At 48.4% G+C, this 16,985-nt stretch overlaps 1 protein-coding gene across 6 annotated transcripts in view; it reads left to right on the forward strand.

Annotated features, from left to right (window-relative positions):
* The window catches only part of SAMD4A (sterile alpha motif domain containing 4A), a 226,904-nt gene that overhangs the window by 184,074 nt on the left and 25,845 nt on the right, over positions 1 to 16,985 (forward strand). For all 6 annotated transcript variants that reach the window (XM_019968950.2, XM_019968952.2, XM_070797625.1 and 3 more), the window contains 3 exons: positions 859 to 945; positions 10,582 to 10,915; positions 13,167 to 13,252. In XM_019968950.2, the coding sequence (XP_019824509.1) occupies positions 859 to 945; positions 10,582 to 10,915; positions 13,167 to 13,252 (507 nt within the window). The remainder of the gene's footprint in view (positions 1 to 858; positions 946 to 10,581; positions 10,916 to 13,166; positions 13,253 to 16,985) is intronic.

Consider the following 16,985-nt stretch of genomic DNA (forward strand, 5'->3'; position numbering starts at 1 on the left):
ATTTTCCTCAGTAAAGGCAACACCTCTGGTGTTTTCATCTTTTCCACCTTTAAGGGAAATTTTATGAATCTTTGCAGAAAATCATCAGAAGTTTATATTACAGATCTGATTTGAGAAAGAACCTTCTATTTGGAAATCTTCAGTCTTTCTAGTCAACATATGTTTAACTGAATCCTAGGGCTCTTCGCCACTACACAGTTTATTAAGATACAATCCATAATCCTAACTGTGAATCCCAATCTTCTACCTGAAGTGAGGACTGCATTATTACAGATTTAAGTTCTCTATTCTGATTTTCCTTGTGGAGACTTAGGAGGGCCTACAGACTGATAAAAACCAGCCTGTATTGTCTGACACCAGATGAGAATTGAACTGGATTTCATATCTCCTCGAGATGGGTAAACATAGAAAAGCTTTGAGAAAGCAACGCATATCTCTGTATGGGATTGGAACCTTCAGGGAAACTGGAAGGGACTGAAACGATAAAACCTGGACACAAGGAAAGAGTGTGTGACTTAAAAATGATGTTTGAAGACTATGAAGAAATTTCATGCTGGGTGGGATGATTGGCTGTTTCTTGCTCTCCTAAAGGTCACAGGGAAAAGACACAAGCACGTGTGTGGTCAGCTGGAGTTAAAATATTTAGTAAGAAGAGCTTGACGATAATGGATATTGAGGAGTTACAACATTTAGTAAGAGGTTGATGACAGTGGATGTTGAAGAGAGAGACGAATGTCTATTTACTAGCCTGTATACACACGGGAACCAAGAAGACAGTAATGTACTATATAGCTTCCAAGAATCTCTAAGCTGATGCCTAAAAATATGTTTTTAAATCTAACTTTTACTTCATTACAGAATGTTACCAAAGGCGCAAGACACAAAATTGTCATCAGTATTCAGAAGCTCAAAGAGAGACAAAATCTCCTGAAGTCTTTGGAAAGGGTAAGTTATCACCAGGTGATGGGCCATTTCTACCTTCATGGTAGGAAAATGGGTCAAGGGAAATTATATTCTCAGTTGAAAGTGTCGTCAGCAGGCCTTACAGAGAGCAACAGGTTGTTTCCTTACCACAGTCAGAAAAAATGAAATGGTTTTGAAGTTCATCTCCTGGTTATACACGCTTCTACGGAACCTGACCGCTTAAGTGTACCTAAGCCTTGGGTCCAGGCCCCTGGAGACTGGCCCTCCCGTAGCTCTCAGGAAATGTTTTACATACATTCATTTCTGCCTTTTATACATTTGTAGTGATTAAGGAGGTGTTCAGCCCACAATCAGAGGCTGAAATTTTGACACATGAGTATAGGAAACAAACAGATGAGCCTCAGTCCCGCTGTCCACCCAGGGAAGGATCTGACTTTGAGAAAAGCTGCCCACAGCATGGCAGACACCCGCAGGTTAACCCCCGGCTTCCACGGAGAGATCGCAGTCTTTTGGTGGATGGACGTACTAGACTCTCCGGAGAATAATTTCGGACATTAACTTACCAGAATGGGTCCCTGTGACTCTGAAAGGAGCTGTCTCAAAAATGCAAAATGCTGAAAAAGCGTTTATTCCATCGTTAAAAGCAATTCATCTGCTGTTCATCTGCTCTTTTTGTTTGCTGCCCAAGTATGTTTTCTTCTTGCCTTTGTATCTGGGTGTCAACCTAGTGTGAATGTCATTTTTAGGACATGGTGGCTCTATGACTTCATCTGAGGTCCAAAAGCTACCCACTGCAGTATTCTTGTCTGAAGAATTCCATGGACAGAGGAGCCTAGCAGGCTACAGTCCACGGGGTCACAGAGAGTTGGACACAACTGAGCGACTTATTTTTTTTTAAGGTCCAAAAAAGAACAGACCTTGTAAGCTGGTGCTGCCACAGCCCCGGTGGGGAGATCCTTGTGCGTTGCTGTTGGGAGTGGTGGGTGGGAAGGTATTTGCTGCTTGCAGAGCTTGAGTTGTAACCCCTTCTAGAAATCCCAGGGTGCCTTTGAAAGGAATCAAAGAACTAAGGCAGGTGAGGCTAAAGCAAATTTTGGAGCACAGAAACATCGCAGTGTAGTGGACATTTTTTAACTTATTCACAAAGATCTGTGTGTGTATATGTTTACATACAACATATAAAATTATGCTTAATGAATATTAATGAATCATTAGTCGCTCAGTCATATCCAACTCTTTGAGACTCCATGGACTGTAGCCCATCAGGCTCCTCTGTCCATGGGATTCTCCAGGCAAAAATACTGCAGTGGGTTGCTATTCTCTTCTTCAGGGGATCTTCCCAACCCTGGGATTGATCCCGGATCTCCTGCATTGCAGGCAGATTCTGTACTGTCTGGGCCACCAGGGAAGCCCAATGAATATCATATAAAATACAAAGTAATATATAGTTATAGAATATGCATCTGTAACTTTATAAGGAAGATGGCTTTTAAAACCTCTGGATGGATAGACAGAGGCTACGTACGGGTACTCCCATGATGAAAGACCTGTTCTTAATTATAGTGAGTCACAAATGACAAGTGACCTGCCCAACTGAACCTGAAGTTACTGTTGTTCTTAATTTTACACCAACTCTTTTACCAAGGCATTCATCTAACAGAGTGTTTATTGCCATTTCTATATAACTTCTCTTTTGGGAAGTATTCAATAGGCCAATTTTCTCATCTGTTAAAAAGCACAGAAAACATTTTGCAGAAGGATTCGATTGCTAAGATTATGGTTAGAGAGTGGTGTTTTCTGCTCTTATTTCTGGAGCTTCCTTCAAGAACTCATTCACATCCTCTGTCACTGAGGGTCATGCACCCACCTGGGAGACAGAGACGGCTGCTGTCGGCTCCACCTCTGGTAGCGCTGGGCCGAACCAGCACGTGGAAACAAGAGCAGCAAGGTGGTTTGGGTGGCCCTCATATGCCACTGACTTTCTGTCTAGCCTTTGATAATTCGGTGACACTATGTCCTATATTTCACACCTAGAATAATATTGACTCCACAAAAAAAAAAGAAGGCTTTCTCCCTGGACCACTGGATTGGGCATGTTAAAAAAGATGACAAATGTAGCACAGAATCTGAAAGAAACTACTGGCCAAGAGGAAAGCATGATGAGTTTATTTGGTGTGACTTCTTTGAGGAGGAAGGTGGTGGACCACCATTTCAGGCTTGCCTGAGAACCACCTGAGTGTAGACACCTGCAAGCTTGTCCCGTTAGGAGCTGACGGCCTGGGGGGTGGGAGTGAACCGCAGTGTCCACTGAGGACTCAGCCTCAGCTCTGTTGTTCCCTCTTCTCTGGAACCCGCATCTCTTCTGCTTTTCAGGGAGAGGGCTGTCAGTAACCTGTTCCCACATAGGCCACCAGCAGCAGGCTCCCATTAGCCATTTCTCTGGCATTCCCAGACATCCTCAACTGACTGTGCTGTTGGAACCGCTGTCGTCATGTTCTTGCTTCCAGTGGCATTCTTACGTCACACAGAACCCTGAGATTTCTAAGGAGATGGCTGGGGCCCCGCCCGTGACTAGTTCATAATCAGCAGCTGCTGCAGATGAGCTCTATGTCTAGAGCACCTCCACTCAGTTACTGAACACTTACTAAGCAGCTGCCTTGGACTCGATCTCCCCCGTCCTCACTGGAGGCAAACCGTGAGGAATTCGAAGTCCCCACCCCCGGAGAGCTGGGGACACGAGGTGCCACAGATAGACGCGTGGTGATGCTGTCACAGCCCAGCGTGATCAGCACCATCCCTGAGGCCGGTGGGGGTGTCTTCCTGGGATGAAACAGAGGACTCCACTGCGGTGAGGACAGAGAGCAGACGGGCATCGGTGCTGGTGTTGGGGGAGAACGGGCCCTGAGCCAGGGTGGGGGCCACGACAGAGGAGAAGAATAAGAGAGTCACTTAGCAGGAGTCTGGGCATTGGCAGGAAGTGCAGGCGTGGGTGTCATACCATTTGGGAACCAAAAATAAAGGAGGAGTTACTACTGTGAAAGGACTTCCCTCGTGGCTCAGACGGTAAATTGTCTGCCTACAATGTGGGAGACCCGGGTTCAATCCCTGGGTCGGGAAGGTCCCCTGGAGAAGGAAATGACAACCCACTCCAGCACTCTTGCCTGGAAAATCCCATAGACAGAGGAGCCTGGTAGGCCACAGTCCATAGGGTCTCAAAGAGTTGGACACAACTGAGCGACTTCACTTCACTTCACTAATGTGAAAGAAATGGGGTTGAGCTTGATGGGTGGCGTCTGTAATACCTTGGGACACCCCGCTGAAAGTAGCAAGTCAGTGGCCCAGAGAACAAGTCTAGAGCCCACAAGGGTTTGAAAGACTCCATTGTGGGTCGTTTATGTGTAAATGGCCAGAATTGTGTGATGAGTGATAAGAGCTGAGGATGGACCCTAGATGGGGAGCACCAGAGGACATGGAGCGACCAGTGACAGGCCCCAGAGGGTGGGAGGGTTAAAGAGGGACTGTCCCATCAGGAGCCATGGACGTGTCACACCTGATGAGGACTGAACACTGCTCCCCGGAACTGGCCACCAGCAGCTCCCTGATAGCCCTGATGCAAAAGGGTTTCAGGGAGATGGGAGGGGAAGCAGGAACCCAAGAACTGGAGCGTATAAATGGGACTGAGGCCTTGGGGTGAGGCAGTGCAGACTTCTCAAGATGTTTGGTGGGAAAGGTAAGATTAGAACGGTCACCGGGGCAGATTTTCCAGCATTTATCTTTAATAGTGAAAATGTTTCCATGTGCGTTTCAGTTCAGTTCAGTTCAGCCACTCAGTCGTGTCCGACTATTTGAGACCCCATGGACCCTAGCATGCCAGGCCTCCCTGTCCATCACCAACTCCTGAGTTTACTCAAACTCATGTCCATTGAGTTGGTGATGCCATCCAACCATCTCATCCTCTGTTGTCCCCTTCTCCTCTCGCCTTCAATCTTTCCCAGCATCGGGGTCTTTTCAAATGAGTCAGCTCTTCGCATCAGGTGTCCAAAGTATTGGAGCTTCAGCTTCAGCCTCAGTCCTTCCAATGAATATTCAGGACTGATTTCCTTTAGGATGGACTGATTTAATCTCCTTGCTGTCCAAGGGACTCTCAAGAGTCTTCTCCAACACCGCAGTTCAAAAGCATCAGTTCTTCAGCACTCAGCTTTCTTTATACTCCAACTGTCACACCCATGTGCTTTTATTTACTGTCTTTTTTCAGTTGACTCCCAAACTGTGAAACTGACCATTCTCTGAGCTTGGGAACCTGGCTTGGAGAAAGGAGACACGCACACACCTCTGTGTTACCGCCACCCCCACCGCCCCCATCCTAGCAGCATCTTCACGATGTATGGGCCCATCCCGGGAGCCATAAGCATCTTAGGGTGAGGATTCTGTCGTCCTTTTTAGACCCCCAGTGTCTGACAGCGCCCAGCCCATAGAGAGGATGGAGTTAAGTAGACGCAGGAGTGCTGTCTGCTGGGTGAACGGTCCAGTCCGTCTCACACAGAGAGAAGGATGGGGCAATGGGATGCTGCATAAGTGCTGGGGATGCCACCACCTGCCATTTTCCAGATGATTTGCACCCTGTGGCTGTTACAAGCCCCGAGAGAGGCTCTAAACCAGTCCTCCTCCAAGACCTAAGAAAGCCAGGCCAGGAAGCCTGGGACAGTCAGGATGGAGCACCTTCCTCCTTGTCGGCCCCAAGCTGCATCTGCCTGACCGACTGCAGTGTAGGAGGGTCCAGCCTTCCCACTCTGCTCTCACCTCTGTTCCGCACAGTAGTTAAAGGGCAGCTGTGCTGCTTTGTGCTCATGTTTGCCTCTCTGAGTTCCTAACGCAGTGTTATATTTATCATACAAAGGATCCATAGAGACTTGGGTTGATCTCCTGTTTTTGTCAGCATGGGAGTTCGGTCCCTCAGCCAGTCGAGGGCACTGGATTGAGCTAGATTCCTTCTCTGCCTGGGCCCGAATTCACTCTAGAGTCAGGAATGCAACCTGATGGTCATAGTGCGCCCCCCGGAGGCTGGCATCAGCAGAGCTACTGCCTACTGGTCATAAGCCAGGGGTTGTCTCTGAGACAGTGGCTTTAGGTCAAAGCAAAAGACCAAGCTAAGCATGATTCCTGATTGTGATATTCTCAGAAAGTATCCGACATTATTCACTATGTTTATGGGTTTCCTTTTGGGTGTGGGTGTCCCCAGTAGCGTCACATAAGATTTGAACTTGGAACAAGTATACATGCCCGGTTTGAAGGAGTTCAGCTCTTAGCAGAACCCACATCTCCGCCCCCATCACTGAGTAACTGCAGAAGCCTTCACACCACGTGTCGAGAGCAGGCAAGGTTGGTAGCAGTTGAGTCACAGGCACACATTTGCTCTTCTCAGTGGTACTGCCACATGGGCTGGCACAACAGGGGTGCATGTGATCACCCAGAGGAGCCTGCCAGCTCTGTCTGCCCAGCCCCCTCCCACGGGGCAGCCTCACCCCCTCCCTCTCATTTCCCTTCCTCTCCTCAGTCAGGGCTGGACAAGGAGGTCAGAACCCCCCACCCCCCAGGTGCTGGCAGGAACTGGAGAACCTTGAGGCAGGGCTCGTCTGGTTGGCATGTAGTTTGATCAGAAAAGGCAGCAGGGGCTCTCTTGGCCTGGGTTAGCTAGCTTGCCTCTATGGGTCCTGCCCTGATACCATGTCAGAAGTCAAGGGACCAGTCATGTGACAGCATCAGACTCTGCAAAGGGCCGGTCCAGCCCAGCATCAGGAAAACTGGGACTGACCAGGAGCATCCTGACTCAGGCATTGAGCTTGTGGGCACGGGCTGCAGGCAGGTCTTACCATGCCCCTTTCTGCCAGGTTGAGAAGGATGGGTGTAGGCTCTGCAAAGTCCACTTCTTTAAAAGGAAAATGGATTCTCTCCCCTAAAATAGACTGGAGAGTGGCCCTGGCCAGGTTTGAGACAATTCTGGTGGCTACTTAGCATTTCAGTTCCCTCGGAATCCTGGGGTGCCAACTAGGCCGAGGCACAATTCAGGCTCTGCTTCCAACCCCCCCACACAAAGCAAGTTCCCGCCAGCACCCGGGCGGGCTGTCAGTGTTTTGGTGCCTAGAATTGAAACAGGCCTGCGTCCTCAGATTTCCTCTTTCTAACTGATTGATGGGAGATCTGGGTGCAGAAATGATCGTGTCCCATCAGCTTGTGTTGCTTGACATCATCGAGCAATTTTTCTTGATAAGAGAGGATCCCAGGAACGGGCTGGTACTCATGCTTCAGGCTTTTAAAATTATGTTCTTGCTATTCTGGGCTCTCAGAAGATTAAATACTTCATTAGTAATCAGGGCCCTGATTGTCAAGGTCCTTCCTGGGTCCTAGGGAGAGGTTTGCTGCATAATCACTGGGCAGCACTGTGGCAGAGAGCAGGGCACACCCCCTACACCAGGGAGACCCCCAGCCCCAGACCACCATCCCAAAGCACCTGAGCCTATTCTGCGCCTCTGTGAGCATCTGACTGATAGGTGTCCATCAGAATCAACTTTCACTGCTTTTTCTAATAAATAATGCCCAGGATATCAAACTGTATGGGTAGACGGATTCAATTTCATTATATAAAGTCATGGATATATTACATACAATTATATACATTATAGGCATACCTCATTTTATTACACTTCACACATACTGCCTTTTTTTTTTTTTTTAACAAATCAAAGGTTTGTGGCAGCCCTAAGTTTAACAAGCCTTTTGGCCCCATTTTCCAAACAGCATTTGCTCACTTCATGTGTCTTTGTCACGTTTTGGTAATTCTCATCGTATTTCAAACATTCTCATTATTATGATATTTGGTATGGTGATCTGTGATTAGTGATATTTGATGTTACTATTGTGAAAAGATTATAACTCGTTGAAGACTCAGATCATGGCTAGCACTATTTAGCAATGAAACATTTTTTAATTAAGGTATGGACATTGGTTCTTTTAGACATAATGCTGTGGCACACTTAATAGACTATATGTGCTGTGTGCTAAGTTGCTTCAGTCGTGTCCGACTCTTTGCGCCACTATGGACTGTAGCCCGTCAGGCTCCTCTGTCCATGGGATTCTCCAGGCAAGAATACTGGAGTGGATTGCCATGCCCTGCTCCAGGGGATCTTCCTGACCCAGGGATTGAACCTGGGACTCTTAAGTCTCCTGCATTGGCAGGCGGGTTCTTTACCACCAGCACCACCTGGGAAGCCCAGTAGACTGTATAGTGTGGTGTAAACATAACTTTTATAGGCACCGGGAAACCAAAAAAAATGAGTGGTACTTTATGTAGTGATCTGGAACCAAACTTGCAGTATCTCCAAGGTCTGCCTCTATAGTGTATATTCAATATGTATATATATGTTTGTTTGTGTAAAATACTTATTTTTCTCTAGAATGATCCTTCTGAAACATGTCACGCTCAGAACCTTCCCTGACTTCTCATCTCATGTAGAAGACATTCTCGCACCCCTGCCCCAGCCTGCTGACTTGACTCCTCTCCACTCAGGCCCTGTGGCTCCTTGGACTTCACGTCCCACCCCACCCCCGCTCCTCTCTGCTCCAGCTCAGGCCTCCGTGCTGTTTCTCACATGCTCCAGGCTCCCACCTCAGTGCCTTTGCCCCCGCTGTGCCCTCTGCCTGGAGCACTCTTTCCCAGGAACCTGCAGCCCATGAGAACCTCCCCTCCAGGAACCCCTGCCCTGCTTCTCAGTCTCCAGCATGATGAATATTCATGTCCTGGTAGGATGTAAACTCCCCGAGGGAACCTTAACAGCTTTCCCACCATATCCCCATCCCCCACACCATCTAGCTCAGTGCGCAGCAGGTCAGAGCACCCAAAACATGTATATTATCATATGTGAAATGAATCACCAGTCCAGGTTCGATACAGGATGCTCAGGGCTGGTGCACTGGGATGACCCAGAGGGATGGTATGGGGAGGGAAGTGGGAGGGGGGTTCAGGATGGGGAACACATATATACCCGTGGCGGATTCGTGTCAATGTATGGCAAAACCAATACAACATTGTAAAGTAATTCAGTTCAGTTCAGTTCAGTTCAGTTGCTCAGTCGTATCCAACTGTTCGCAACCCCGTGAATCACAGCACACCAGGCCTCCTTGTCCATCACCAACTCCCGGAGTTCACTCAGACTCATGTCCATCGAGTCAGTGATGCCATCTAGCCATCTCATCCTCTGTCGTCCCCTTCTCCTCTTGCCCCCAATCCCTCCCAGCGTCAGGGTCTTTTCCAATGAGTCAACTCTTTGCATGAGGTGGCCAAAGTATTGGAGTTTCAGCTTCAGCATCAGTCCTTCCAATGAACACCCAAGACTAATCTTTAGGATGGACTGGTTGGATCTCCTTGCAGTCCAAGGGACTCTCAAGAGTCTTCAACACCACAGTTCAAAAGCATCAATTCTTCGGCGCTCAGCCTTCTTCACAGTCCAACTCTCACATCCATACATGACCACTGGAAAAACCATAGCCTTGACTAGACGGACCTTTGTTGGCAAAGTAATGTCTCTGCTTTTCGATATGCTGTCTAGGTTGGTCATAACTTTCCTTCCAAGGAGTAAGCGTCTTTTAATTTCATGGCTGCAATCACCATCTGCAGCAATTTTATTAGCCTCCAATTAAAATTTAAAAATTTATATTAAAAAATAATAATAAAAAAATGAATTTAACAAAGAATCACATAACATAGGAACCTGTAGCTTTACAAATATTAAGCTCATCGCAACCACCAATGAGGCAGGTACTATAGTAATCTTCATCTTATACACAGAGAAACTGAGGCACAGAGAAGACATTTACCCAAGGGCACACAGCTGTATCAGACCCAAGCATCTGTCTTAGCATCGGTGCTTCTAACCACACCTGTGTTGCCTCTGCCATGGGCTGGATGAAAGTGTGAATGAGCAGGTTCCTTCATCTAAAACAAATCATACTACAGGAAATACGTGGCCCTGTATAACTTTGTTGTGTAGCTTCTAAAGTGTGTGACATAAACTATTATCAAATGCACCTTAAGGAAAGGCACAGAAGATGCCAGGGAAGGAAATATACCGAAATCATTTTAGTGGGATTTTAGCATCTTAGTGGGATTTTAAAGTGATTCTATTTCCTCATGATACATGTATATATTTTTAAAATTTTCTACCTGGGCTAATATTGGTGATTTAATTTGTAACATTTATGTGTTTGGCTGCGTCAGGTCTTAGTTGCGATACTTGGGATCTTTGTTGCGTTATGCAGGATCTTTCGTTTTGGCACGTGTACTCTCTAGCTGTGGCTCGCAGGCTCAGTGGTTGTGCCAAATGAGCTTAGTTGCTCTGTGGCACGTGGAATCTTAGCTCTGGACCAGGGATCAAACCCATGTCCCCTGCATTGCAAGGCAGATTCTTAACCACTGGACCACCGAGGAAGTCCCCAGAATGATTACATTGTAAACTGTCCCATCTTCCAAAGAACGTTCTAAGGAAAGTGTCAGCAGACATGAACCCCATCTGGGAATAGCTCCAGGCAGAGGCGGGGGAGGCATGGAGGTGGGTCATCCCAGTTCCTGACCCTAACAGAGGTCTTCTCCCTTTGACCCTCTAGGACATCATTGAGGGGGGCAACCTGCGCCTCCCCCTCCAGGAGTTGCACCAGATGATCCTGACCCCCATCAAGGCGTACAGCTCACCGAGCACCACCCCAGAGGCTCGCCGCCGGGAGCCCCAGGCCCCGCACCCGCCTTCGCTGATGGGCCCCGAGAGCCAGAGCCCGGACTGCAAAGACAGTGCCACGGCCGCAGGAGCTACGGCCACCACTTCAGCTGGGGCCAGTGGTGGGCTCCAGCCACACCAGCTGAGCAGCTGTGACGGGGAGCTGGCTGTCACCCCCCTGCCGGAGGGGGATCTCCCCGGGCAGTTCACACGTGTCATGGGGAAAGGTAAGCCCAGTTTTCCCACCTGCCCTTTTCTCTTCTCAACACCCCTGACCAGAGGTACCCATTCCCATGGGCTTCCCCTGGGTGTGGGGTGAACTGCCAGAATCCATGTTATTAGCCCATTCTACAGATGCAGAAAGTGCAGCCTAGAGGGGGAAAGGTATTTGGATCTGGATTCCAAGCTCTCGGACAAACCACCCGTCAAGGCCTCTTCCTTCACCCTAGGTCCCATCTTTCCCCTTCCCTGAGACCAGGGCCCACAGGGCCCTCCTGGTGGACCATTCACTGGGCCTTTGGACTCTCAAGCTAAAGGCAGGCTTCCTACAGGCCACCCAAGGTACCATGGCCACGCTGCCTGTGTCTGTAGGGCAGCACAGAATTCACACATGGTCCCTGGCTGACAGCACCCCTTCTACCCATGACTGCCCTGAGCCAGACCCTTATGCACGTATCCTTTACCACGTCCAACACTAATCTGTGCTTGATCAGGTGTTTCTCAAGAGCTCTTGATTATTTTTTTTTCTTGATTATTTTTAAAATGTAGTGAATGCCAGTACTTTTCCTCTGGGAAGGGGGACCAATGTGTTTTCTATTGTCCAATATTTCAGACCATTTCAAAGAACTGAGTTCTAATCAAAAGAAAGGGAACACCTGAGTCTTACATAGGTACAATGAGAGATTCCTGGTGATTCGTGTTCTTAGAAAGACTGAGATCTGTAGAATTCTGGTTCAGAGGAGGTGACTTGTAGCATCCTTTGGAGCTGAAATGCCACCTGCTTCATGGTCAGCATGGGTCCCCCCCATTCACTTTCTCAGTCTCCCCTATCCCCCAAGGGGCTCCTTGCTGTGTGGATTAGAGTAGATGACCCCCTGCTGGAGGTACAGGTGGGCTGGTTACCTGAGAATGTTGCACTTCACCCCCTTACCCATGATATGATCCATGTGGGCTCTGCACTCCTGTGGCATGGCTGCTTTTTAAAATTTAACTACTTTCAAATAAATTATGAAATCAAGTCACACTCAACATAAAAATTAAAGCTAAATGAAAAATGATGAAAGGTGAAAATAGCCCCCACCTCTACCCTTGACCCTACCATATTCCTCCCCAGAGGTAACCGCTATAAACATTTCAGAATATCCCTTCAGAAACACTGTAATTATATATAAGCACATGAGCATCCTTTTTACACACAAACAGGTCTTGTTTATATATTTCTCTACAGCTTTTTTTTTACATTATATGCTTTCAATATCCCTATCAATACAAAAGTACCATCTCATTCTTTTTTAAAGGCTGCATACTGTTCCTCCATATGCATAAACCATAATTTGACAGGGCCCCAATTAGTGGATATAGAGGTAGTTTCCATGTTTTGTTATTACCCACAGTGTTATACTGAAAAACCTATGTGCCAAGACATGGTATGAATGGGATTCTGTGACAGATCAGGTATGTGGGATGAGGGAGAGAAAGACATCATGGTGCCCAGGTTTTAAGCTTGATCTTGAGAGCAAGCCATTTTTACTCCTAACTGATGTCTTTGTCCAACCACCGCCACCTGTCCTTCTAAACATTCCCATCAAAAGCAGAACACCAGGCTCTTTCGGATGGGAATAGAGTGAATCGCACTAGCGTGGCCGTGAGCTGTCCAGTGGGTGTGTGTGTTGTGCCCTGTCTCTGAACTTGGGTGTGTAGGTGGACCTGTGTATATATAAATGTGTGGGTATCACTTTGAGAAAATCACCCTCCCGTGAATGAGTAGCAGGCTCCTTACTCATGTGCATGCCCACACACCTCACATCCTACAAGGTGCGCAAGCCTCACTCCTCCAAATGAGATGTGCGGCTCATTCATAAAATGATGGTGCCTGCTCTGAGGAGGGCTGATGGTCTTTAGGGTCTTTGAACTCCCTCTCAAAGGACACTCTTTCAAAGACAGGGCTCGGGACGCTGCTGCGTTCTTCTTCTTCCAGAGTGTCTGTCTCGGGCCGGGTTGCAGAAGGCTTAATATAGAATGGTATGCGTGGAATTAACCAAAGGGGCTTCTGGAGGCAAAGGCTCCTGTGGTGACCAAGCCTTTGACTTCAGTGGAACGAGGAGCCTCCTGGCCTTTTTTGTGAAGCTGACGTAAAGCCACAGTCACACATACCTCTCAAAATATTGGTCCTGAAAGGAAATCGGAGGCAGATCTCAGGGGTTAGAATGGATGTGCATTTTTCTAATTCATCCTTTTTTTTTTTTTTTTAATTCCCAGTGTGCACACAACTCTTGGTCTCCAGACCCGATGAGGAAAATATAAGTTCCTATTTACAGCTCATAGACAAATGTCTAATCCATGAGGTAAGTAGTGACAGGTTTCATGAAACTGCTTTTTATCATTCCTTTGAAGTAGTTCTCAGAGATTCTGTGAGGTGATCATTTGGGTCTCTGACATCTCATCTTTGAGGAGTAGACAGTCATTAATAATAGCTCGAGCAGAACTCAGCTGTGGTGACTTCAAACCTAAACGCAGCTTGTGTGTTCCTCTGGTGTCCAGAGATCCACCTAGACTGAGCTCTGACATGGAGGCAAGTGCCTGAGAGAAGCTTCTGACTCCGGAGGCCTCCCTGAGGGACAGAGCCTGGGGTGGACCAAGCAGGGAGAAAGGGGAGAGTGTTCAGAACAAATAATGTGTGTCTGTGTGTGTGTTGGGTATGGTTTGAGGGCTTTCTGCTGTGTTTTGATTTCTGATTCTCATAGGAATTTTTTTTTTTAATTGTATTGGGTTGCAGTTGATTTACAATGTTGTTTTAGTTTCTGCTATCCAGCAAAGTGAATCAGTTCTACATATACATTTATCCTCTCTTTTTCAGATTCTTTTCCCATATAGGCCATTACAGAGTATTGAGTAGAGTTCCCTGTGCTGTACAGTAGGTCCTTATCAGTTATCTATTTTCCTTATAGTAGTGTGTGTATGTCAGTCCCACTGACACATATATTCCTCACCTTTTCCCCTTGGTAACCATAAGTTTGTTTATTACATCTGTGACTCTATTTCTCTTTTGTAAAAATAAGTTACTGTGTACTATTTTTTAAGATTCTACATATAAACAATATCATATGATGATTATCTTTCTCTGTCGGACTTACTTCACTCAGTATGACAATCTCTGTCCTTTTCACGAAGGTCAGGCTGGTGCTATGCCTCCCAGGCCCTCGGGACAATGATGGAGCGACTCTGATGGAGCGAGGAAGGTCCTGGCCAGGGCTGTCCCGAGGGACATGGCGGGGACAAGCAGTTGTGCCTCAGACCCAGGATCCCAATGGCTTCTTGGGTGCCCCTCCCCTGAGAGAATTACACAGACAGGGTTATGGTTTTATAAAACTTAGGACTGGATAAACCTAGGCCACTGAGATCTTTTTGTGGGACTTTGATGTGAAAATAAGATGGTAAAGGCCTCCAAGTCCCCTGGGCTTTGCCATGCTGGTAGCTGGAACCCCAGGAGTCCAGTGGGCCCCGGGGAAGGGAGATGCACTTCCCACATTCCAGCTGCCCACAGGCCATCTGCTGCTGGCGGCTTGTTTGGTTTTCTGCACCCTCTGCCCTTCTGTGCTGTGACTCCACCTGCCCCTCACACGCAGGTGTGCGGTCTCCCACTGGGTTTCCATCCCAGCCCCTCCTCCCCATCCCTGAAACTCACATTTTTGCGATTTCCTCTCACGGCACTGTGAACTCCCACTCACCCTTTTTAGTGTCCAGTCCTGACACAGCTCTCATCTGGGCCAGCAAAAAGCAATAGAAAGATGGAAGGCCAGAACAGGAGATGGATTTTAGAGTTCATTCATTCTGTAGGTATTTATAAAGCACCTAGGTCTTGCCCCTGGCTGGTGGGCTTCCAGTAGGAGGAGAGTGGGTGAGGCAAAAGGAAAACAGGTCATCACAAGTGTGACCATAAGGCCACCGGTGTGGGGCTGAAGCCCAGGAGGTGCGGTGGGCACCTATCTAGAGGCCAGAGGGACTGCCTCCAAACTAGACCTGAAAGAGAGAGCCTTAGTGGGAGAGACTTGTTCCACGAGGAGGCAGAACAGAGAGGGGTCTAGGTGGACGGAGCAGCACCTGGAGGGGAGGAGGGCACTTGGGGTGGGCTTAGGGGCGTTTAAGCTTCTGAAAAAGCAGACCGGAACCCTGCTTCCGCTCCCACACCCATGCTCAGCATTGAGCCTGCGAGAAACTGAAGGACAAGTTACCTTCCACCTCATCTCCAGTCTGCTGAGCACAGGAGACGAAATAACGAGTCCTCCAGCTGCCTCTGCTGGGCGGTGCGCAGGCATCCTCGTTGGTCCGCAGCGCCCATGTTGTGGTCTGGCGCTGCTCACTTTCCTGCCATTGTGCATGCTCCCTCTGCGCCCTGGCTCTCCTTTCCGTGGCACTGTGTGGGCTCCTCTCTCCTGACTGCCACGGAGGGGCCTTGCTGATGGGAATCACGGGGCAGAAAGGACTCATGCCCACTCTGCTCACCTGCATTCGTGTCAGGATGGAGGCGCCTGCACACTGCTTTGGGAGGGGAAAATGTCTGAGGCTTTTTATTAGTTGAGTTTGAGGAAGAGGAAAGGCGTTTGAATAATTTTCCACAGCCTGGGGGTATCTGTGTGTACAGAGCGCACCCCCCGCCCCCACCCCCGGGAGGCCCTGTCCAGGCCCAGCCTCCATTCTCACTGAAGACTCCCTCGGGCTCCAGGAGACAGGGCTCCTTTCACAGCCTGATCAAGCTGTTCTTCAGCTGCTGGAAGGGAGGGTGCTGACCAAGCCAAGACACCTTCCTTCTTTCACAAGGACAAAGGAACCACTCCTTAGAACAGTAAAAGGAAGGCCAGAAAGTTCTGAATCTTATTTCTGAAGTCCATCACTTCATCTCCTGCATTACAAGCCCAGGCTTCTTGGCTCCTCACCGTCTTGGACCGATGGTTCCCTGAAGATGAGCCCTTGTCCCCTTCATGAGCCCTGTTATCCAGCAACAGGAGCTGTAAGACTCATCTGCCTCCACACAGACATCTGAGTCAGGGCCTGACAGGGGCAGAGGACTCAGAAGTGGCTGACTGGCTGTGTGTGGGCATTCGGGAGAGTGGAATCTTCCTTCCCTTCCAGCCCCAAAGAAGCTCTGCCAGCCCCACCTAGAGCTGCCTGGAGCGGGCTGGGGTGAGGTATTGGCCTCCCAGTCGATAGCAGAGCTGCCACAGTAGAGTGCTATTTGCAGGCACGCACAGGAACCAGCTTTCAGAAATCACTCCTTGCCAGCCATAGTCTAGCTCCACTTCGAGCCTCCCAGCAGTGTCTTCCAGGACTGAGAACGGCCATACACTCAGCATTGCTAAGGGGCCCACTCCTATCTGCAGTCCCAATTACTGTGAGTCTGATGTCCTGGTGCTGAGTGGATGACCTGACCTCTCTGAGGGGGCATAAACATTTCCATCTTCTTGGGTGTTCTTTGTCACCGTGGGAAATGTCACATATGAACCAGTGTCCCTGGCAGCACTTTGAATGCACATCTGTAAAGTGACCCCTTTACTCCTTTGTCACTTGGAAGCTCAGGCTGGCTCCAGACCCACTCAATATTGTGGTTTGGAGACCTTGAAGTCTTTTGTTGGTGTTACAGGTGATGGTGAATACCAAATGGGATAGACCTTCATGTGCCACCACCAAAGGGCTAGTCCATGCAGCCGAGAAACCTGGGGAGGGCGTCTGTGGGCAGTGGCACGTGCAGCACAAGGAAGAGCTAGGTGTGTTGTGAATATTCTAAGTGCCCTCCGTGTGTAAATTAATTTGAATCCTTATAGCATCCCTTTGATTAGGTATCACTGTCCTGAGTTAAAAGAGCTGAGTCTCAGGTGGAGGAACCTGCATAAAGGTGTGCAGAGATTTGAGCCCTGCCCATTTGCATCCAGAGCCTTCCACTGACCACTGAGCTGGACTCTGCTCCCCAGGTCATCTTGACCTGCGTGCCAGCATCTTGTGTCATTGCTCAACACTTGGCTGACTAAGCTAGTCAAAAGCAGAATCTACCCATCCCTTTATCAGTCTAGCAGAAATGCTTGC

This window comes from Bos indicus, chromosome 10 (assembly GCF_029378745.1).
Source record: "Bos indicus isolate NIAB-ARS_2022 breed Sahiwal x Tharparkar chromosome 10, NIAB-ARS_B.indTharparkar_mat_pri_1.0, whole genome shotgun sequence".
Classification (NCBI taxonomy): Eukaryota; Metazoa; Chordata; class Mammalia; order Artiodactyla; family Bovidae; genus Bos; species Bos indicus.